The following is a 17,677-nucleotide window of genomic DNA, read 5'->3' as shown; positions in this document are numbered from 1 at the left end:
TGTAACGTTAGTTTGAAGATTGTTGGGATCGCCGTGTCCTTTAGACGCCGTGCTGTAGTACCGGTAAAACTATCCAAATAGTCATCTGGTTCAAAATCCTCGGAGCAAACACGCCATTTCTTGATCGTTGCTAACGGTGTTTTGAGATCCATGTTCAGAGCAGCCAGCCATTGATTCATTAGTCGGAATTGCTTTTTTTTTTCGTGGGAATTCTATGAAACATGGTAGTAGAGTACGTCTTCGACTTACTATCACAGCCCCTTACAATGCACATAACCATAGCTAATCGCACACAGGTAAATCCAGCCACTAACAATTTACCAGCTGCAACTCTGACAGCTGCAACAACCGGAATTACACAAACTTAGCACCGGTCACATTGGAAGTTACCTAGCTGGGATCTAATTTCAGGCGCTTTGTGATATTACTGCGCCTGCTTCGGTCATGTTACGGCAGCAAACTTCCTTGACTATTACGCCAAAATGGGAGTGTAGTTCCTAATCTTATCGGCCTAGAAAACCGCAGCTTTACATTTCCGCTGGTCTTAGTACACGATATAACTGCAGAAGAGTCAAGTTTTAAATAGGACAAATATCGAAACTCGTTGGTCATTTTTGAACGCGATGCTACTGGTCTAATAGGATTCAATGATTTATGCTAAGCTATGCTAAAAGTGATATCGCCAGAACAGGAGAACGGCTGAATGGATTTCAAAACGGTAAAAATCAACTTATTAACTCGGGGGGAGTTGGAGAATGAGCCTATTTCCAAAAAAAGTGGAGTGTTCCTTTAAGTCGCTGGGGTTTATTTGTAGCAATAGCCAAAAATACATTAAGTAAAGATTATGTTCCATGAAGATTTTTTGTAAAATTCCTACTATAAATATATAAAAATGTAATTTTTGATTAGTAATATGCATTGTTAAGAACTTAATTTGAAGAACTTTAAAGGTGATTTTCTCAGTATTTTGATTTTTTTGCACCCTCAGATTCCAGATTTTCAAATAGATGTATCTCGGCCAAATATTGTCCTATCCTAACAAACCATACATCAATAGAAAGCTTATTTATTGAGCTTTCATATGATGTATACATCTCAGTTTTGTAAAAATTTAACCTTATGACTGGTTTTGTGGTCCAGGGTCACATATTCCTCCAGCGAACGCTCACCTTGATGCAAGTTCCAAAGGAGGTCCTCAGCCCGGTTCATCTTCTTGTATTTGGTCGGTCAATCTGTCACAGTCAGGCGGGTTGAGGAGTGGAGATGGAGGAGGAGAACCGGAGTAAATGAATAAATAAAGTTTATTAAACAAAATACTGAAAATGATAACAAACAAACAAAAACCGGGAGCAAGAAATGAGCACATGTAACATCAGTAACATTAACTACGGACAGCAGGGAGTGATCAGACACAGACTTAAATACACAGAAAACAAGGCGTGGTTACAAACAAGATAACGAGATGATGAGGGGGAAATACAAATATGGGCAAGAACAAACCAAATGGAAACAGAGGGGAAGACAAGGACTAAACCATTAGAACTGGAAACATAGGGGGAAAAACACTAGGAGAACAGAACAGAACAAGACACAGACATAATCCTGACACTAGAGTTGGGTATCATTTTTTTTTTCGATACCGGTGCCAAATAAATAGTTTTAAAATGGTACCGGTGCCAAAATGGTGCCCGAACCGATACTTTTAAAAAAGCCACAAAATGGTGGACGACACAAAAACAAAAAATGTAACAATGTATTAAAAATTTAAAGTATACATTAATATTTAAGTAAATACAAAACACAACAACAATAAAACCTAAGCCACCTAACCCAACTACAATAATTTGACAGCTTCAAATTTCAGCAACAAAATACGACACCTCCCAATGAACAAAAGCGAATGTGATGTAAAAACACTATTGCAAGCATGCCGTTTTAGCTTGTTTTTTGATCTTTCATCGTGAGTCATGTTTTTCACAGGATTCGTACCCAAGGATTCCGCATCTTAAGTCCAATTCTGTACCGGATGAGCTACAGAGCTAGCTTGTTATGTCTGGAAAGCAAAACATATGGAGCTGTAATCATAACTGTTTTACTGCCTCTAGTGTTCATTTTTGTTGGAAACTGCAGTGACATGAAGTTCCACCATCTATATTTTTGTCATGAGACCAGGTTGGTTTTTGGAGTGTTCTTTGTTGGTGGACCACTCCTGGGGAGGGTAACAGTGGTCTTGAATCTCCTCCTTTAGAGATGGTTTTGTAACATTTTCCAGCCTGATGAGCAACAGCTACTCTTTTTCTGAGGCCCTCAGAGATCTATTTTGTTTGTGCCATGATTCACTTCCACAAATATGATCAGACTTTGATAGATCACTGTTCTTAAAATAAAACAGGGCACACCCTGACACCAGATAGTCATCTGTCTGATTGAAAACACCTCTGAACAGATGGACTCTAATTTCACTTTCAGATCAACAGTTAATCCTGGCGATTTGCATACTTTTGCCACTCACAGATATGTAACATTAGATCATTTTCCTGAATAAATAAATGGCAAAGAAAACATTTTTATCTTATTTGTTTGATTGGGTTCTCTTTGTCTTCATCCAAGACTCGTGCGAAAATCTGATGATGTTTTGGGTCATATTTCAACCTGATCTCATGATGAAAACGTACCCATGGAAACCTTTTCGCAAGACGCCAAATACATACCGCCATGTACGTTTCCTGACATATTTAATGTGAAATGTTCACTGGGTGGTGTTTTATGTGGCGTTGGGTTTGTACGTGTCACCGATGACTTAAAATGTCCGTTGAGTGGCGCTATAACTCTAATGCTCTGTGCCGTTTTAAAATAGCGTATCATGTGCACTACACCTAAACCTACTCGACAGTATGAGCAAAAGCGAATGTGATATAAAAATGCAATCGCAAACATGCCGCTTTAGCTTGTTTTTCAGTCTCTCATCTTTCAGCTATTTCATCGTGAGTCATGTTTACAGGACTCGTATCCAAGGATTCCGGACATCCTAAATCCAATTCCGTGCCGGCTGAGCTAGCGAGCAAGCTTGTTACGTCCAGAAAGCAAAACATGTGGAGCTTTAATCATTACAGTGTATGAAAACGATTACAAGTGCATGCTGTTTTACCACCTCTAGTGTTCATTTCTATTTGGAAACTGTAGTGACGTACTTATTGATACGTATTTCATGTCTTGTGAAAAGGATCCCACAGGTACATGAGATCAGGCAGTCATATTTATGCAGAAATATAGAAAATTCTAAAGGGTTCGTAAACTTTCAAGCAGCACTGTATATATTACCTAAATAACTGAAGCATAGTTATAGCTTCATAACATTGTTTTTGTGCCTCTGTCAGATGTTCACTGTGACATTGCCTTTGTCACCCAATAATAAGTGTTCCAATTGCTGTGTTTACCTTTGGTTGCTTTGACAGCTAATTGTCATGTCAATTGATGTGTTTTCCTGCAGGTCCTGTTTAACATCAACAAGCTTCAGTCTGCCCAGCAAGAGGAGGGCTGGTTTCGCTTGGGGCCTGACAAATCCAAACACAGTGAATATGAGTGAGTGTATTAGGAATTCTGGCAAATATACACACCGCCTAAGCAAACCATGAACTTTAGTTGCCACAGCAACAAATATTCACCTTTAACGGTCGCCTGTGGCAGAGCACATTAAGCAATTGGTAGTCAGACAATAAAATATAGTGGATAACAAAACTATACTTTCGAAAAAAATGCAACTTTCCTGGGAATTATAGTCTGGGCTAACATTGGAGGATTGGTGTGCACTCTTCCCTCCGGCTTTCGCAGTGTTACGCTTGTGTGTTCTGGCCCATGTGTTGACAGGAAGTACTAATCCTTTCCCTGGCTAAATCCTGGGATTTTTTTTCTGTTCGTTCACTCTATCTCCCCCTCCACCCGTCCCTCCTCTCCACCCATAAGAGATCATTTGGCCACGTGGATTGACAGTGGGGATTATATCTCAAGCTGGCACAGGAGGAGTGGGATGGAAGGGCTTATGTAAAAACTCCAGTACGGGGATTCGGTTGGGTGATGACAAAAGCTATGTGTCATCTGAGAGCTTGTGCTAGTATGTGGGTAGATTAAGACAGAGAGAGTTTTTGGGGACACGCTGTGTCAGTGTGACAGAGGTCTGTTCACATGGGCAAAAGAGCCATTGACATTCATTCATTCGTTTATTTATTCATTCATTTGACACTACTGTGCTGAAGAACTTACTGTCTAAATCCTTCTGTGAGTCACAAAGTTCAAGCTCTACATCTACATGGATAAATGTGAACACCTTCACAAAGTGTTTGTAGACAAGATGTAATATTATGAAATGTTGGGAGCAGGTAAGGGAATGTTTTCAGCATTTGAGTACCATATGTAGACTTTTTTTAACATTTAAAATGTTGGACCATTCCATAGTCGTATATCTTCTTAAAGGCCAAGGGATTGCATTTATAGCGTACATGGACTGAATATCCACGATTTCAGGATTTAACCTGATGTTCTGCTTATATTTACTTGTTTGGGTTTGCAGATTGACTTTATTGCCTTTACGTTTGGGGCTCCTAGGTCCAAAATTAAAAAAATTCTATTATCATTTACTCATTCTCATGTTGTTCCAAACCTGTATGACTTTCTTTCTTCTGTGGAACACAAGAGAAGATATTAAATGGTTAATTCACCCAAAAATGAAAATTTGACCATGATTTACTCACCCTCAAGTCATCCTAGATGTAGGAGGAGTTGAGGGTAAGGGCTTTCTCCTTTCAGACAAATCAAATCAGAGTTATCAGCTTCTCATCAAACTTTCTGTCCAATTAAATGCTTTTTAGAATCCAAAGAGCCCCGCCCACTACACTGTAGTCGCAGAAGCTGCTGAAATCTGTCACTTGTGTACAGTATTACTATTTTTTGTATGGTGAATGGCATGTGGTGCACTATATAGGATAAGCAACGATTTAGAAAGGGTAAATATGCTTTTTATTGGGGCGAAAGAAGTCTGGTTTCGTGTTGTGTGATGTGAACCTCCACCGCGTGCACAGTCTTTTCCGATCCAGAGACACGATAGCTTGGAGCAGATCATATGAGCGATTTGGCGCAGACCTCAAAATGAATCAGACCCATTTGAATTCTACACAGAATGCTATATTTTGTATCGATATGGGTGAGCATCATTATAATAACTGTATTGTTTTACTAATAGTTTAATATTAAATCTAAAGGGGTAATCTATTAGACTGTGGCTGTCATAAGCTGTCAAATGAGGCTTTATCAAGTTCAGTTGCTCTGGCCTAAGATGTTATATAAACAAAATGCTATTGGCTATTAAAAAATGGGACAGGGCTGCTTGATATGCCCCACCCTCTCTTCCTGTTTCAGTTAAAATAACGTCAACGCATATAATAACACCGCATGTTTCAAAGGACTTCAGTGGACCTTTGAAACACTAATCCAAAACTAATGTAAGATTTAAGTCTTACTAATGTAAAAACTTAATATGAATGATAGATTCAAATTTTTTAAAGGAAGATTAAGAAAAGTCTCTGATTTTGAATATGATACTTCACAAATTATTTACTGTAGGGGCATTGGGCAATTCTAAGGAGTCAAATGAAAACATTCCGAATCCAGTCTGATAATGATATTTTCTTATTAACTGTCCTCTGAAAATAACTCAACATATAGCCATTATTGTCAAAATAGCTGGCAACAAAAGTGAGTACAGGAGTATGTTGTTTAACCATGCAAAGTCACATGTCCTATTCATTCAAAGTTGTGTGTCTTGTATTAGAGAAATTAAAATTAGGTGCTTTAAGTACAATTCTCTCATACTGACCACTGGATGTTCAACATGGCATCTCATGGCAAAGAACTCTCTGAGGATTTGAGAATTAGAATTGTTGCTCTCCACAAAGATGGCCAAGTCTATTAGAGGTTCAGTAACACCCTGAAACCGAGTTACACTACAGTGGTCAGGGCCATACAGAGGTTTTCCAAGATGGGTTCCATATGGAACAGGCCTTGCAAGGGTCGATCATCAAAGTTGAGTACTCGTTCTGTGCGTCAGATGCAGAACCTGGCTTCAAAAAAGAGATCCATGAGTACTGCCAGCATTGCTTTAAAGGTTGCAGAGGTAGAAGGTCAGATTGTCAGTGCTCAGACCATTCGCCTCACACTGCAACAAGTCAGTTTGTATATATGTCATCCCAGAAGGAAGCCTCATCTGAAGCTGGCTCAAAAGAAAGCCCGCAAACAGTTTGCTGAAGACAACCTGTCCAAGAGCATGAATTATTGGAACCATGTCCTGTGGTCTGATGAAACTTTAAGATAAACTTTTTGGGCTTTTTTAGATGGTGTCCAGTATGTGTGATAATGCCCTGGTGAGGAGTACCAAGAAAATTGTGTCTTGCCTACAGTCAAGCATGGTGGTGGTAGTATCATAGTCTGGGGCTGCATGAGTGCTGTTGGTACTGGGGAGCTGCAGTTAATTGAGGGAAACATGGATTCCATTATGTACTCTACATTCTGAAACAGAACATGATGCTTTCCCTCCAGAAACCAGGCCGAATGGCAGTTTTCCAACATGATAACGATCCCAAACACACCACCAAGATGACAACTTCCTTGCTGAGGAAGCTGAAGGTGAAGGTGATGGGGTGGCCAAGTATGTCTCCTGACCTAAATCCTATTAAGCACCTGTGGGGCATCCTCAAGCGTAAGGTGGAGAAGCACCATGTGTCTAACATCCAGCAGCTCTGTGATGTCATTATAGAGAAGTGGAATAAGATCCCAGCAAAAAACCTGTGCAGCTCTGGTCAATTCCATGGCCAGGATGATTAAGGCAGTGCCAGATAACAACTATTTTGACAATAATGGCTGTATGTTGGGTAATAATAAGGGGACGACAAATCTATACAGCTATACAAGCTGCACATTGACTACTCTAAAGTATACCCAAGTTTCATTTCTATAGTATTGTCCCTTGAAAGATATACTAAAATGGTATAGATTCACTTTTGTGACATACTGTATTTTAGGGGTGGGAATCTTTCAGTACCTCATGATTCGATTCATATTGATTCTAGGGGTCACGATTAGATTAAAAATCGATATACAATTGTTTATCAAATTTTTTGGGCACACTGGATATCAAACGTGCCAGTATTTTGATACAAAAAACATACCAGTCTATAGTATGAGTAGTACTGATTTAAGAAATTAACTATTAACTTACCAATAGATCCAAAATATTGTACACTTTCCATTAGGAAAAGAAAGGACGTGACATGTGGCCAAATATGGTGGCTCTGCATTTAACCCATCTAAGTGCAGACACACACACACACACACACACGGAGTGGTGGGCAGCTGCAGCTGTTGGGGGTTCGGTGCCTTCCTCAAGGAACTCACCTCAGTCCTGGTATTGAGGGTGGAGAGAGAGCTGTACATTTACTCCCCCCACCTACAATCCCTGCCGGACCTGAGACTCGAGCCTGCAACCTTTGGGTTACAAGTCTGACTCTCTAACCAATAAGCCACGGATGTGCCCGAATCCGAATTATGTGTACTATGGAATGCCTAAAGGTAATATATACGAAAAAAAAGTATTTCAATGCTTTCTCTCACAATTATATTGTTGTGTAATCATACTCTATATAAATTGCGGGCACCAGGAAGCCGTTATTAATATGCAGGGAATTGAAATCGCGTTTGAATGTGCACTTTTTTTTTTACTTTCACTTTCAAGATTTGCGGCAATACTTACCACACATTTTCAAGATTAGATGTTTGTCAGTGGTGCTTGGTATCTGCAAATTATTCACCATCCTCCTATGTAATTTCTCCTTACTCTGTTTATGTGGTCTAAACATGTCTCTTTAGTGGCTCCGTAATACGCTGTGTTCGTTTTCCGTGCCTTTCCAAATACGGATTCGCTATTTGAGCACATCCCTACTTCCCATAACAAAAGATCAATAACTGATATAATATTTTTCCAAACACTTGCCCTTGCTAAAAATAGGCCAGGATGTTTTTGTTTTTCCTGCTCCATTGCTGTTGCTGTTTTGTTTGAACAACTTCATGCTATTAATATTATAATAACTAGAAAATTGATTTTTTGACATTTGTAAAACAATGCAAATCGCTAGAAGACTGAAATCTGATTCATATGTGAATCGATATTTTCCCCCACCCCAAATTTTCAGCATCACTTCTCCAGTCTTCAGTCTCACATGATCCTTCAGAAATCATGCTAATATGCTGATTTTCTGTTCAAGAAACATTTCTTGTTGAAAGCAGTTGTACAATTTAATGCAATCTTTGCAGAGTAAAAGTATTAATCTCTTTCAAAAAACTTACTGAGCCCAAATTTGTAACTCTTTTTAAACTATTTAATATATAGAACATTAAAATGACTGTTGTAATATTGGATTGATATCGACAGTTTCATGGTAAACAAAAAAGATGTGTTTTAAACATAGCTATATTTTATGTAACTATACTAAACTACGTTATATAAAATGTTATCACAATTGTGTTTTCAAAATTGGCAGATTTAGGCTGCTTGAATATGCTGATGCACAACCGTCTGTTCCTGCTAAACAGTTTTTACTTTTTTTCTACTCTGACCAGATTTACAAAATACAAGTTGGGAATTAAAATGTCACAGCCAATCCTGAACAAAGGATTATTTGACTGTAGTTTTTTTTTTTTTTTGCCCACATGCAATAACAAAAAAGCATTGTTTGATAATCACCTCTGAGTCATCATGGCACTATATATATTTTCAGTATCTAAGATATTATTAACTCATTTTTATATTTCTTCATGCTCCATGAGGATGTGATGTCTCTGAAGTAATTCATGATTTTTTCTTTAGGAAGGTTTTTTTTTTTTTGACTCATTCTGATGTCATCCTGATGAAAAGTTTCCCATTAAGCTCCTATAATCTCTGGCTCCCCTCGGGTGATCCGCTCTCATCTTAGTGAACAAATCAAGCTGTTGTTGTTTTTGTTTATTTTCTCTTTCTTCTCTTTTCACTCCCTCACCGTCTTCTTCCTGATTGGATTTTTGACGGCCCACCATCTGTTGCCTGCTGTTCAGTGACTGGCTGTTATGGCGGCACTCGCCACACACACACACACACACACACACACACACACTGTCTTCCAATTCCCACCTTCCCTCGAGTATTACCCATCTTTACATTGAGAAAGCATGTGGAGTACGGAGTGACTCTGTGTGCAAGTTACAAAATATTAATATGATTTGGGACAACAAAGCTTTCAGGCGTTCATATCATGACAAATCTAGTTTTCATTATCTTTTGAAATAAAAAATAAATATAAAAGAGGAAATGTTGGATCATTACAGTCTGTTCAGTCTGTACAGTTTGTGTGCCACATTTCAATGTGTGGCAGTGTGTTATGGAACTATGTGACAAAAATGATACATAGCATCTTACACTCTTAAAAATTAAGGTTCTTCATTGGCATCAAGAACCTTGAACATCAATGGAACTAAATGCAGAAAAAGTTCTTTATAGTTGAAAAAGGTTCCTTAAATTTTTTTAAATGTTCTTCAAAATGGTTCTTTTAGGAAGTGTCCAATGAAAGATTCTTTGGGGAACCAAAAATTGTTCTTCTGTTTCATCACTGCTAAAACTTTTGGAACCTTTATTTTTAAGAGTGTAAAGCCACATAAGCAAATTTAATGAGTTATTAATGACAGACTTTTTCATTTTTGGATGAACTGTCCCTTTCACTCTTGAGTAATTTGCTCATATTCATTAAAGCAGTGTCTTGATTTCATAGGCCTGGGAAAATTTTCACCCCAAGAGTAGACTATAACAGATTGGACCCCTTTTCTCCAGGGCTTACGACATTCTCGGTTGTCTCCTTTTGTACCTTGAACCCTTTGCCAGTTAAGCAGGTACAACTGTTGTCACCTTCCTTGTGGTTTGTGAGTTCTACATGTAGAGCAATCAAAAAGAAAATAGGTCATGATACCATTATCATTATAACAGCACCAATTATGTTGTTCAGAATACAGATAACTGTGGTTGAGTAAACACAGCATCAGTTTCTGCTTGTTTGATGTGAAAACAAAACGCTGATGATCAACAGACTGAAACCTTGTGTGCTGTGTGGAGGCAGAATATTACATCATCATAGACCTTTGAAGATGTTAAAAAAAATGTAGGCAGCTTAGAAGGATAGTTCACCCACAAATTTATATTTACAATTTTGGATGAACTCTTTAATCTCTTCAGGGATTAGTTCACTTCCAGAATAAAAAAAAATCTTGATTTACTTACCCACATTCAATATGTTCATGTCTTCCTTTTTTTATGTCAAAAAGAAATGAAGGTTTTTGAGGAAAACATTCCAGGATTTTTCTCCATATAGTGAAAATCAGTGGGGATCAATGGGTTGAAGGTCCAAATTGCAGTTTCAGTGCAGCTTCAAAAGGCTCTACACGATCCCAGCTGAGGAATAAGGTTATTATCTAGTGAAACAATCCGTCATTAAAAAAAAAAAAAAAAACTGATATACTTTTAACCACAAATTCTCGTCTTGCACCACCTGCGTGATGTGCGTCTATGACGCCATGCATTATGTAATTACATGGAAAAGTCACACGCGGTTAGTTCTTTGTCTTTGTACTACAGCTCAAAAAGGCAGGGTAGGGTCATTTTCTGCTCCAACTTCAAAATCATCCAACGTCATTGTTCTACCTTTTTTTGTAAAGGGTGTTTGACTTTCTTTGCACGGTCGCTTTGTAAATACTGGGTCACTACTTCTGCCTGCTTTCCAATGTGACTGCGTAATGCATGAGGTCAAGCTAGTGCAAGTGTATATAAATGTTACTTTTTTTAGAAAATGGACAATTGTTTTACTACATAAGTCTATTATTTCTCGGCTGGGAGCATGTAGAGCCCTTTGAAGCTGCATTGAAACTGCAATTTGGACATTCACCCTGTTTGCACCCATTGAAGTCCACTAAATGAAGAAAAATCCTGGAAGGTTTTTTCAAAAATCTTAATTTCTTTTCGACTGAAGAAAGAAAGTAAATTATCATGAAATTTTTTTTCTGGAAGTGAACTAATCCTTTAATTATGGCACTTTCTAAAATAATCTCTTAATGCAGCATCATACAGGTCCTTTTCAAAAAATTAGCATATTGTGATAAAGTTCATTATTTTCTGTAATGTACTGATAAACATTAGACTTTCATATATTTTAGATTCATTACACACAACTGAAGTAGTTCAAGCCTTTTATTGTTTTAATATTGATGATTTTGGCATACAGCTCATGAAAACCCAAAATTCCTATCTCAAAAAATTAGCATATTTCATCCGACCAATAAAAGAAAAGTGTTTTTAATACAAAAAAAGTCAACCTTCAAATAATTATGTTCAGTTATGCACTCAATACTTGGTCGGGAATCCTTTTGCAGAAATGTCTGCTTCAATGCGGTGTGGCATGGAGGCAATCAGCCTGTGGCACTGCTGAGGTGTTTTGGAGGCCCAGGATGCTTCGATACCGGCCTTAAGCTCATCCAGAGTGTTGGGTCTTGCGTCTCTCAACTTTCTCTTCACAATATCCCACAGATTCTCCATGGGGTTCAGGTCAGGAGAGTTGGCAGGCCAATTGAGCACAGTAATACCATGGTCAGTAAACCATTTACCAGCCAGGTCGTGCTGAAAAATGAAATCTTTATCTCCATAAAGCTTTTCAGCAGATGGAAGCATGAAGTGCTCCAAAATCTCCTGATAGCTAGCTGCATTGACCCTGCCCTTGATAAAACACAGTGGACCAACACCAGCAGCTGACATGGCACCCCAGACCATCACTGACTGTGGGTACTTGACACTGGACTTCAGGCATTTTGGCATTTCCCTCTCCCCAGTCTTCCTCCAGACTCTGGCACCTTGATTTCCGAATGACATGCAAAATTTGCTTTCATCCGAAAAAAATACTTTGGACCACTGAGCAACAGTCCAGGGCTGCTTCTCTGTAGCCCAGGTCAGGCGCTTCTGCCGCTGTTTCTGGTTCAAAAGTGGCTTGACCTGGGGAATGCGGCACCTGTAGCCCATTTCCTGCACACGCCTGTACACGGTGGCTCTGGATGTTTCTACTCCAGACTCAGTCCACTGCTTCCGCAGGTCCCCCAAGGTCTGGAATCGGTCCTTCTCCACAATCTTCCTCAGGGTCCGGTCACCTCTTCTCGTTGTGCAGCGTTTTCTGCCACACTTTTCCTTCCCACAGACTTCCCACTGAGGTGCCTTGATACAGCACTCTGGGAACAGCCTATTCATTCAGAAATTTCTTTCTGTGTCTTACCCTCTTGCTTGAGGGTGTCAATGATGGCCTTCTGGACAGCAGTCAGGTCGGCAGTCTTACCCATGATTGCGGTTTTGAGTAATGAACCAGGCTGGGAGTTTTTAAAAGCCTCAGGAATCTTTTGCAGGTGTTTAGAGTTAATTAGTTGATTCAGATGATTAGGTTAATAGCTCGTTTAGAGAACCTTTTCGTGATATGCAAATTTTTTGAGATAGGAATTTTGGGTTTTCATGAGCTGTATGCCAAAACCATCAATATTAAAACAATAAAAGGCTTGAACTACTTCAGTTGTGTGTAATGAATCTAAAATATATGAAAGTCTAATGTTTATCAGTACATTACAGAAAATAATGAAGTTTATCACAATATGCTAATTTTTTGAAAAGGACCTGTTTGTATCCTTCATTGAGAAGTGAATCCCAAAATGCTCAGTAAAAAATAAATCCAAGATTTTGGGTGAGTCAAGCAAAATATTAATTATTAATACACTTACAGTAAAATTTTTAATTCATGAATAATTATAAACTTCATAGTCACTTTTATTGCAACATTATTACTATTAAAGGATTAGTTCACTTCTAGAACAAAAATTTACAGATAATGTAATCACCTCCTTGTCATCCAAGATGTTCATGTCTTTCTTTCTTCAGTCGTAAAGAAATTATGTTTTTTGAGGAAAACATTTTAGGATTTTTCTCCATTTAATAGATATGTATGGTGCCCCCAAGTTTGAACTTCCAAAATGCTGTTTAAATGCAGCTTCAAAGGGCCCTAAATGATCCCAGCGGAGGAAGAAGGGTCTTATCTAGCGAAACGATCTGTTATTTTTCGAAACAAATTGACAAATATACTTTTTAACCTCAAATGCTCATCTTGTCTAATCCGGGTCAATCAAATTGCCCTACAACGCTGTTTTACCTTTTTTTGTAAAGGTTGTAAAGCGTTTGATCTTTATATCTTCACTTTGTAAACACTGGGTCAGTACTTCTCCAGCGATGTAAGATGATTTTAAAGTTGGGAAAGAAAACGAGATGGGAGTTTTACAACCCAAACTTTATTGACCAGGATTACACAGACTACGCATATGCATCACCAAGACGAGACAAGATGAGCATTTGAGGTTAAAAAGTATATAAATTGTCAATTTGTTTCAAGTTAACCGATCATTTCGCTAGATAAGACCCTTTTTCCTCGGCTGGGATCATTTGGAGCCCTTTGATGCTGCGTTTAAAATGCATTTTGGAAGTTCAAACTTGAAGGCACCATACATATCCTTTATATGGAGAGAAATCCTGAAACATTTTCCTCAAAAAAAAAAAAAAAAATATTTCTTTACAACTGAAGAAAAAAAGACATGAACATTTTGGATGACAACGGGTTGAGTACATTATCTGTAAATTTTGGTTCTGGAAGTGAACTAATCCTTTAATAATTGTTTAATTAAGCATTAGATTACCATGCTAAAACTCTGTCATGACAGAAATAAAAGTATTAATAAAATAGTTCAAATATCCAGGTCAGCCATGGAACTCTAGATAGTGCAGGCTGATAAGTCCTTTATATGCAATCCGATAGCAATCACATTATTTACTTCATGCCACAAGCTGATTGGTCTCTTCTGATTATGCAGCCAATGAGAATGCTTACTCAACATTTAAATAGCCTGATTCATTGTTTGCTCTAAACAGGTCCTGAAACCCTCCACCTCCCCCAGCTCCACATGTTTAGATTTGGTATGGGATTTATGCATATTTCACTAGTTCGCTTTTGCATATAATAAACAGCGTAAAAGTTAAGCGTGTTTGGCATGCTGTCCGGGAGAGGGCTCCGAGCTCGGTAGTCATTCCCGAGCCCGGGGCACTCCCCCTGCCCAGGGAGAGGGGTCCGAGCTCGGCCTTTGGCCCGAACCCAATAGCGCTCCCCCCCTTTGCTGGAGGTGAAGAAAATAAAAAGGGGGGGTGGGAGGGATGCTGGAATCAGAGATAGCTGAAGGTAGGACTGCTTGGTTATTTAAAGGGACTGTAGTAATTGGATAGGGAGAGTGATTGGATAGGGAGTGATTGCTGATGATGAATTGGCCGTGTTAATTATCTGCGCGAGCTCCTCCTGAAATTTGTTAATGAAACATCACTTCACTAGTTCGCTTTTGCATATAATAAACAGCGTAAAAGTTAAGCGTGTTTGGCATGCTGTCCGGGAGAGGGCTCCGAGCTCGGTAGTCATTCCCGAGCCCGGGGCACTCCCCCTGCCCAGGGAGAGGGGTCCGAGCTCGGCCTTTGGCCCGAACCCAATAGCGCTCCCCAAAGTGCAAGATAACTGCAGGACAGCAGCCAGGTGGCCCCCAAAAAAGCTTAACTTGGGCTGGAGGGATGCTGGACGATTAGCAGCGGAGAAGCGCGGGAGGAGCTGCTGCGGGCCCTGCTGGGGAAGGAAAAGCAAAGAAAACCTTATATGGGGGAATGAAGAATGGCGTTGTCTTGGGGGTGAGTACTGCTGCGGCGTAGGGGAAACATACTAGGTGCTCTGGGATGAGTGGGCTTGCTGTGCTAAAGGGGACTGAGCGGGGGCTGCCGCGTGAGCGGGTATTGCTGCGTGAAAAGGAAAATAAGCGGGGCGCTCTAGTCAGAGCGGGCATTGCTGCTGCGTGGGAAAATAAGCGGGGTGCTCTAGTCAGAGCGGGCAATGCTGTGTGAAAGGGGAATAAGCGGGGCGCTCTAGTCAGGGCAGGCATTGCTGCTGCATGGGAAAATAAGCGGGGCGCTCTAATCAGAGCGGGCGTTGCTGTGTGAAAGGGGAATAAGCGGGGCGCTCTAGTCAGAGCGGGCATTGCTGTGTGAAAGGGGAATAAGCGGGGCGCTCTAGTCAGAGCGGGCATTGCTGCTGCATGGGAAAATAAGCGGGGCGCTCTAGTCAGAGCGGGCATTGCTGCTGCATGGGAAAATAAGCGGGGCGCTCTAGTCAGAGCAGGCATTGCTGCATGGGAAAATAAGCGGGGCGCTCTAGTCAGAGCGGGCATTGCTGCTGCATGGGAAAATAAGCGGGGCGCTCTAGTCAGAGCGGGCATTGCTGCTGCATGGGAAAATAAGCGGGGCGCTCTAGTCAGAGCGGGCATTGCTGTGTGAAAGGGGAATAAGCGGGGCGCTCTAGTCAGAGCGGGCATTGCTGTGTGAAAGGGGAATAAGCGGGGCGCTCTAGTCAGAGCGGGCATTGCTGCTGCATGGGAAAATAAGCGGGGTGCTCTAGTCAGAGCAGGCATTGCTGCTGCATGGGAAAATAAGCGGGGCGCTCTAGTCAGAGCGGGCATTGCTGCTGCATGGGAAAATAAGCGGGGCGCTCTAGTCAGAGCGGGCATTGCTGCTGCATGGGAAAATAAGCGGGGCGCTCTAGTCAGAGCGGGCATTGCTGTGTGAAAGGGGAATAAGCGGGGCGCTCTAGTCAGAGCGGGCATTGCTGCTGCATGGGAAAATAAGCGGGGCGCTCTAGTCAGAGCGGGTATTGCTGCTGCATGGGAAAATAAGCGGGGCGCTCTAGTCAGAGCGGGCATTGCTGCTGCATGGGAAAATAAGCGGGGCGCTCTAGTCAGAGCGGGCATTGCTGCGGCGTGGAAAAATAAGCAGGGGCTGCAGCGAGAGCGGGCATTGTAATGCGTAAGCGGGGCGCTCGAGCGTGAGCGGGCACTGCTGCGGCATGGGGGAATAAGCGGGGCGCTCGAGCGTGAGCGGGCATTGTAATGCGTAAGCGGGGCGCTCGAGCGTGAGCGGGCACTGCTGCGGCATGGGGGAATAAGCGGGGTGCTCGAGCGTGAGCGGGCACTGCTGCGGCATGGGGGAATAAGCAGGGGCTGCAGCGAGAGCGGGCATTGCAGTGCGTAAGCGGGGCGCTCGAGCGTGAGCGGGCACTGCTGCGGCGTGGAAAAATAAGCGGGGGCTGCAGCGAGAGCGGGCATTGCAGTGCGTAAAGGGAATAGGCGGGGCGCTCGAGCGTGGGCAGGCATTGTTGTGGCATGGGAAAATAAGCGGGGCGCTCGAGCGTGAGCGGGCACTGCTGCGGCATGGGGGAATAAGCGGGGCGCTCGAGCGTGAGCGGGCACTGCTGCGGCGTGGGAAAATAAGCAGGGGCTGCAGCGAGATCGGGCATTGCAGTGCGTAAAGGGAATAGGCGGGGCGCTCGAGCGTGAGCGGGCACTGCTGCGGCATGGGGGAATAAGCGGGGCGCTCGAGCGTGAGCGGGCATTGTAATGCGTAAGCGGGGCGCTCGAGCGTGAGCGGGCACTGCTGCGGCATGGGGGAATAAGCGGGGCGCTCGAGCGTGAGCGGGCACTGCTGCGGCATGGGGGAATAAGCAGGGGCTGCAGCGAGAGCGAGCATTGCAGTGCGTAAGCGGGGCGCTCGAGTGTGAGCGGGCAATGTTGCGGCATGGGGAAATAAGCGGGGCGCTCGAGCGTGAGCGGGCACTGCTGCGGCGTGGGAAAATAAGCAGGGGCTGCAGCGAGATCGGGCATTGCAGTGCGTAAAGGGAATAGGCGGGGCGCTCGAGCATGAGTGGGCATTGCTGTGGCATGGGGAAATAAGCGGGGTGCTCGAGCGTGAGCGGGCAATGTTGCGGCATGGGGAAATAAGCGGGGCGCTCGAGCGTGAGCGGGCACTGCTGCGGCGTGGGAAAATAAGCGGGGGCTGCAGCGAGATCGGGCATTGCAGTGCGTAAAGGGAATAGGCGGGGCGCTCGAGCATGAGTGGGCATTGCTGTGGCATGGGGAAATAAGCGGGGCGCTCGAGCGTGAGCGGGCACTGCTGCGGCGTGGGAAAAATAAGCGGGGGCTGCAGCGAGAGCGGGCATTGCAGTGCGTAAAGGGAATAGGCGGGGCGCTCGAGCGTGAGCAGGCATTGCTGTGGCATGGGGGGAAAAGCGGGGCGCTCTAGTAAGAGCGGGCATAGCTGCGGCGTGGGGAAAATAAGCGGGGCGCTCGAGCGTGAGCGGGCGCTGCTGTGGCGTGGGGGAATGGGCGGGGCGCTCTAGCAAGAGCGGGCATTGCTGCAGCATGGGAAAATAAGCGGGGGCTGCGGCGAGAGCGGGCGTTGCTGTTCTGTAAGGGGAATAAACGGGGTGTTCTAGCGTGGGCGGGCTTTGCTATGCTTTGGGAAAAAAGCGGGGGCTCCGGAGGGAGTGGGCGCTGCGGCGGCAGTGGGAAAAAATGAAGAGGAGGCGAGGGGTCCCGCAGGGATGGGGCGCGGGGGGGGAAGGTTGGGGCGGGCTAGGGCTCGAGTGGGCGGGGGTAAGCTGGCGTTGGATATGGGCTG

General features: G+C 42.8%; 1 protein-coding gene across 1 annotated transcript in view; it reads left to right on the top strand.

Moving 5' to 3' along the window:
• The window catches only part of rasa4 (RAS p21 protein activator 4), a 75,142-nt gene that overhangs the window by 38,011 nt on the left and 19,454 nt on the right, over positions 1 to 17,677 (top strand). Inside the window, exon 8 of the mRNA XM_073839930.1 lies at positions 3,491 to 3,582. Coding sequence (XP_073696031.1) covers positions 3,491 to 3,582 — 92 coding nt within the window. The remainder of the gene's footprint in view (positions 1 to 3,490; positions 3,583 to 17,677) is intronic.

Source organism: Garra rufa, chromosome 5 (assembly GCF_049309525.1).
Source record: "Garra rufa chromosome 5, GarRuf1.0, whole genome shotgun sequence".
NCBI lineage: Eukaryota > Metazoa > Chordata > Actinopteri > Cypriniformes > Cyprinidae > Garra > Garra rufa.
The sequence above is the reverse complement of the archived record's forward strand: the minus strand, read 5'-3'. Positions and strand labels throughout refer to the sequence as shown.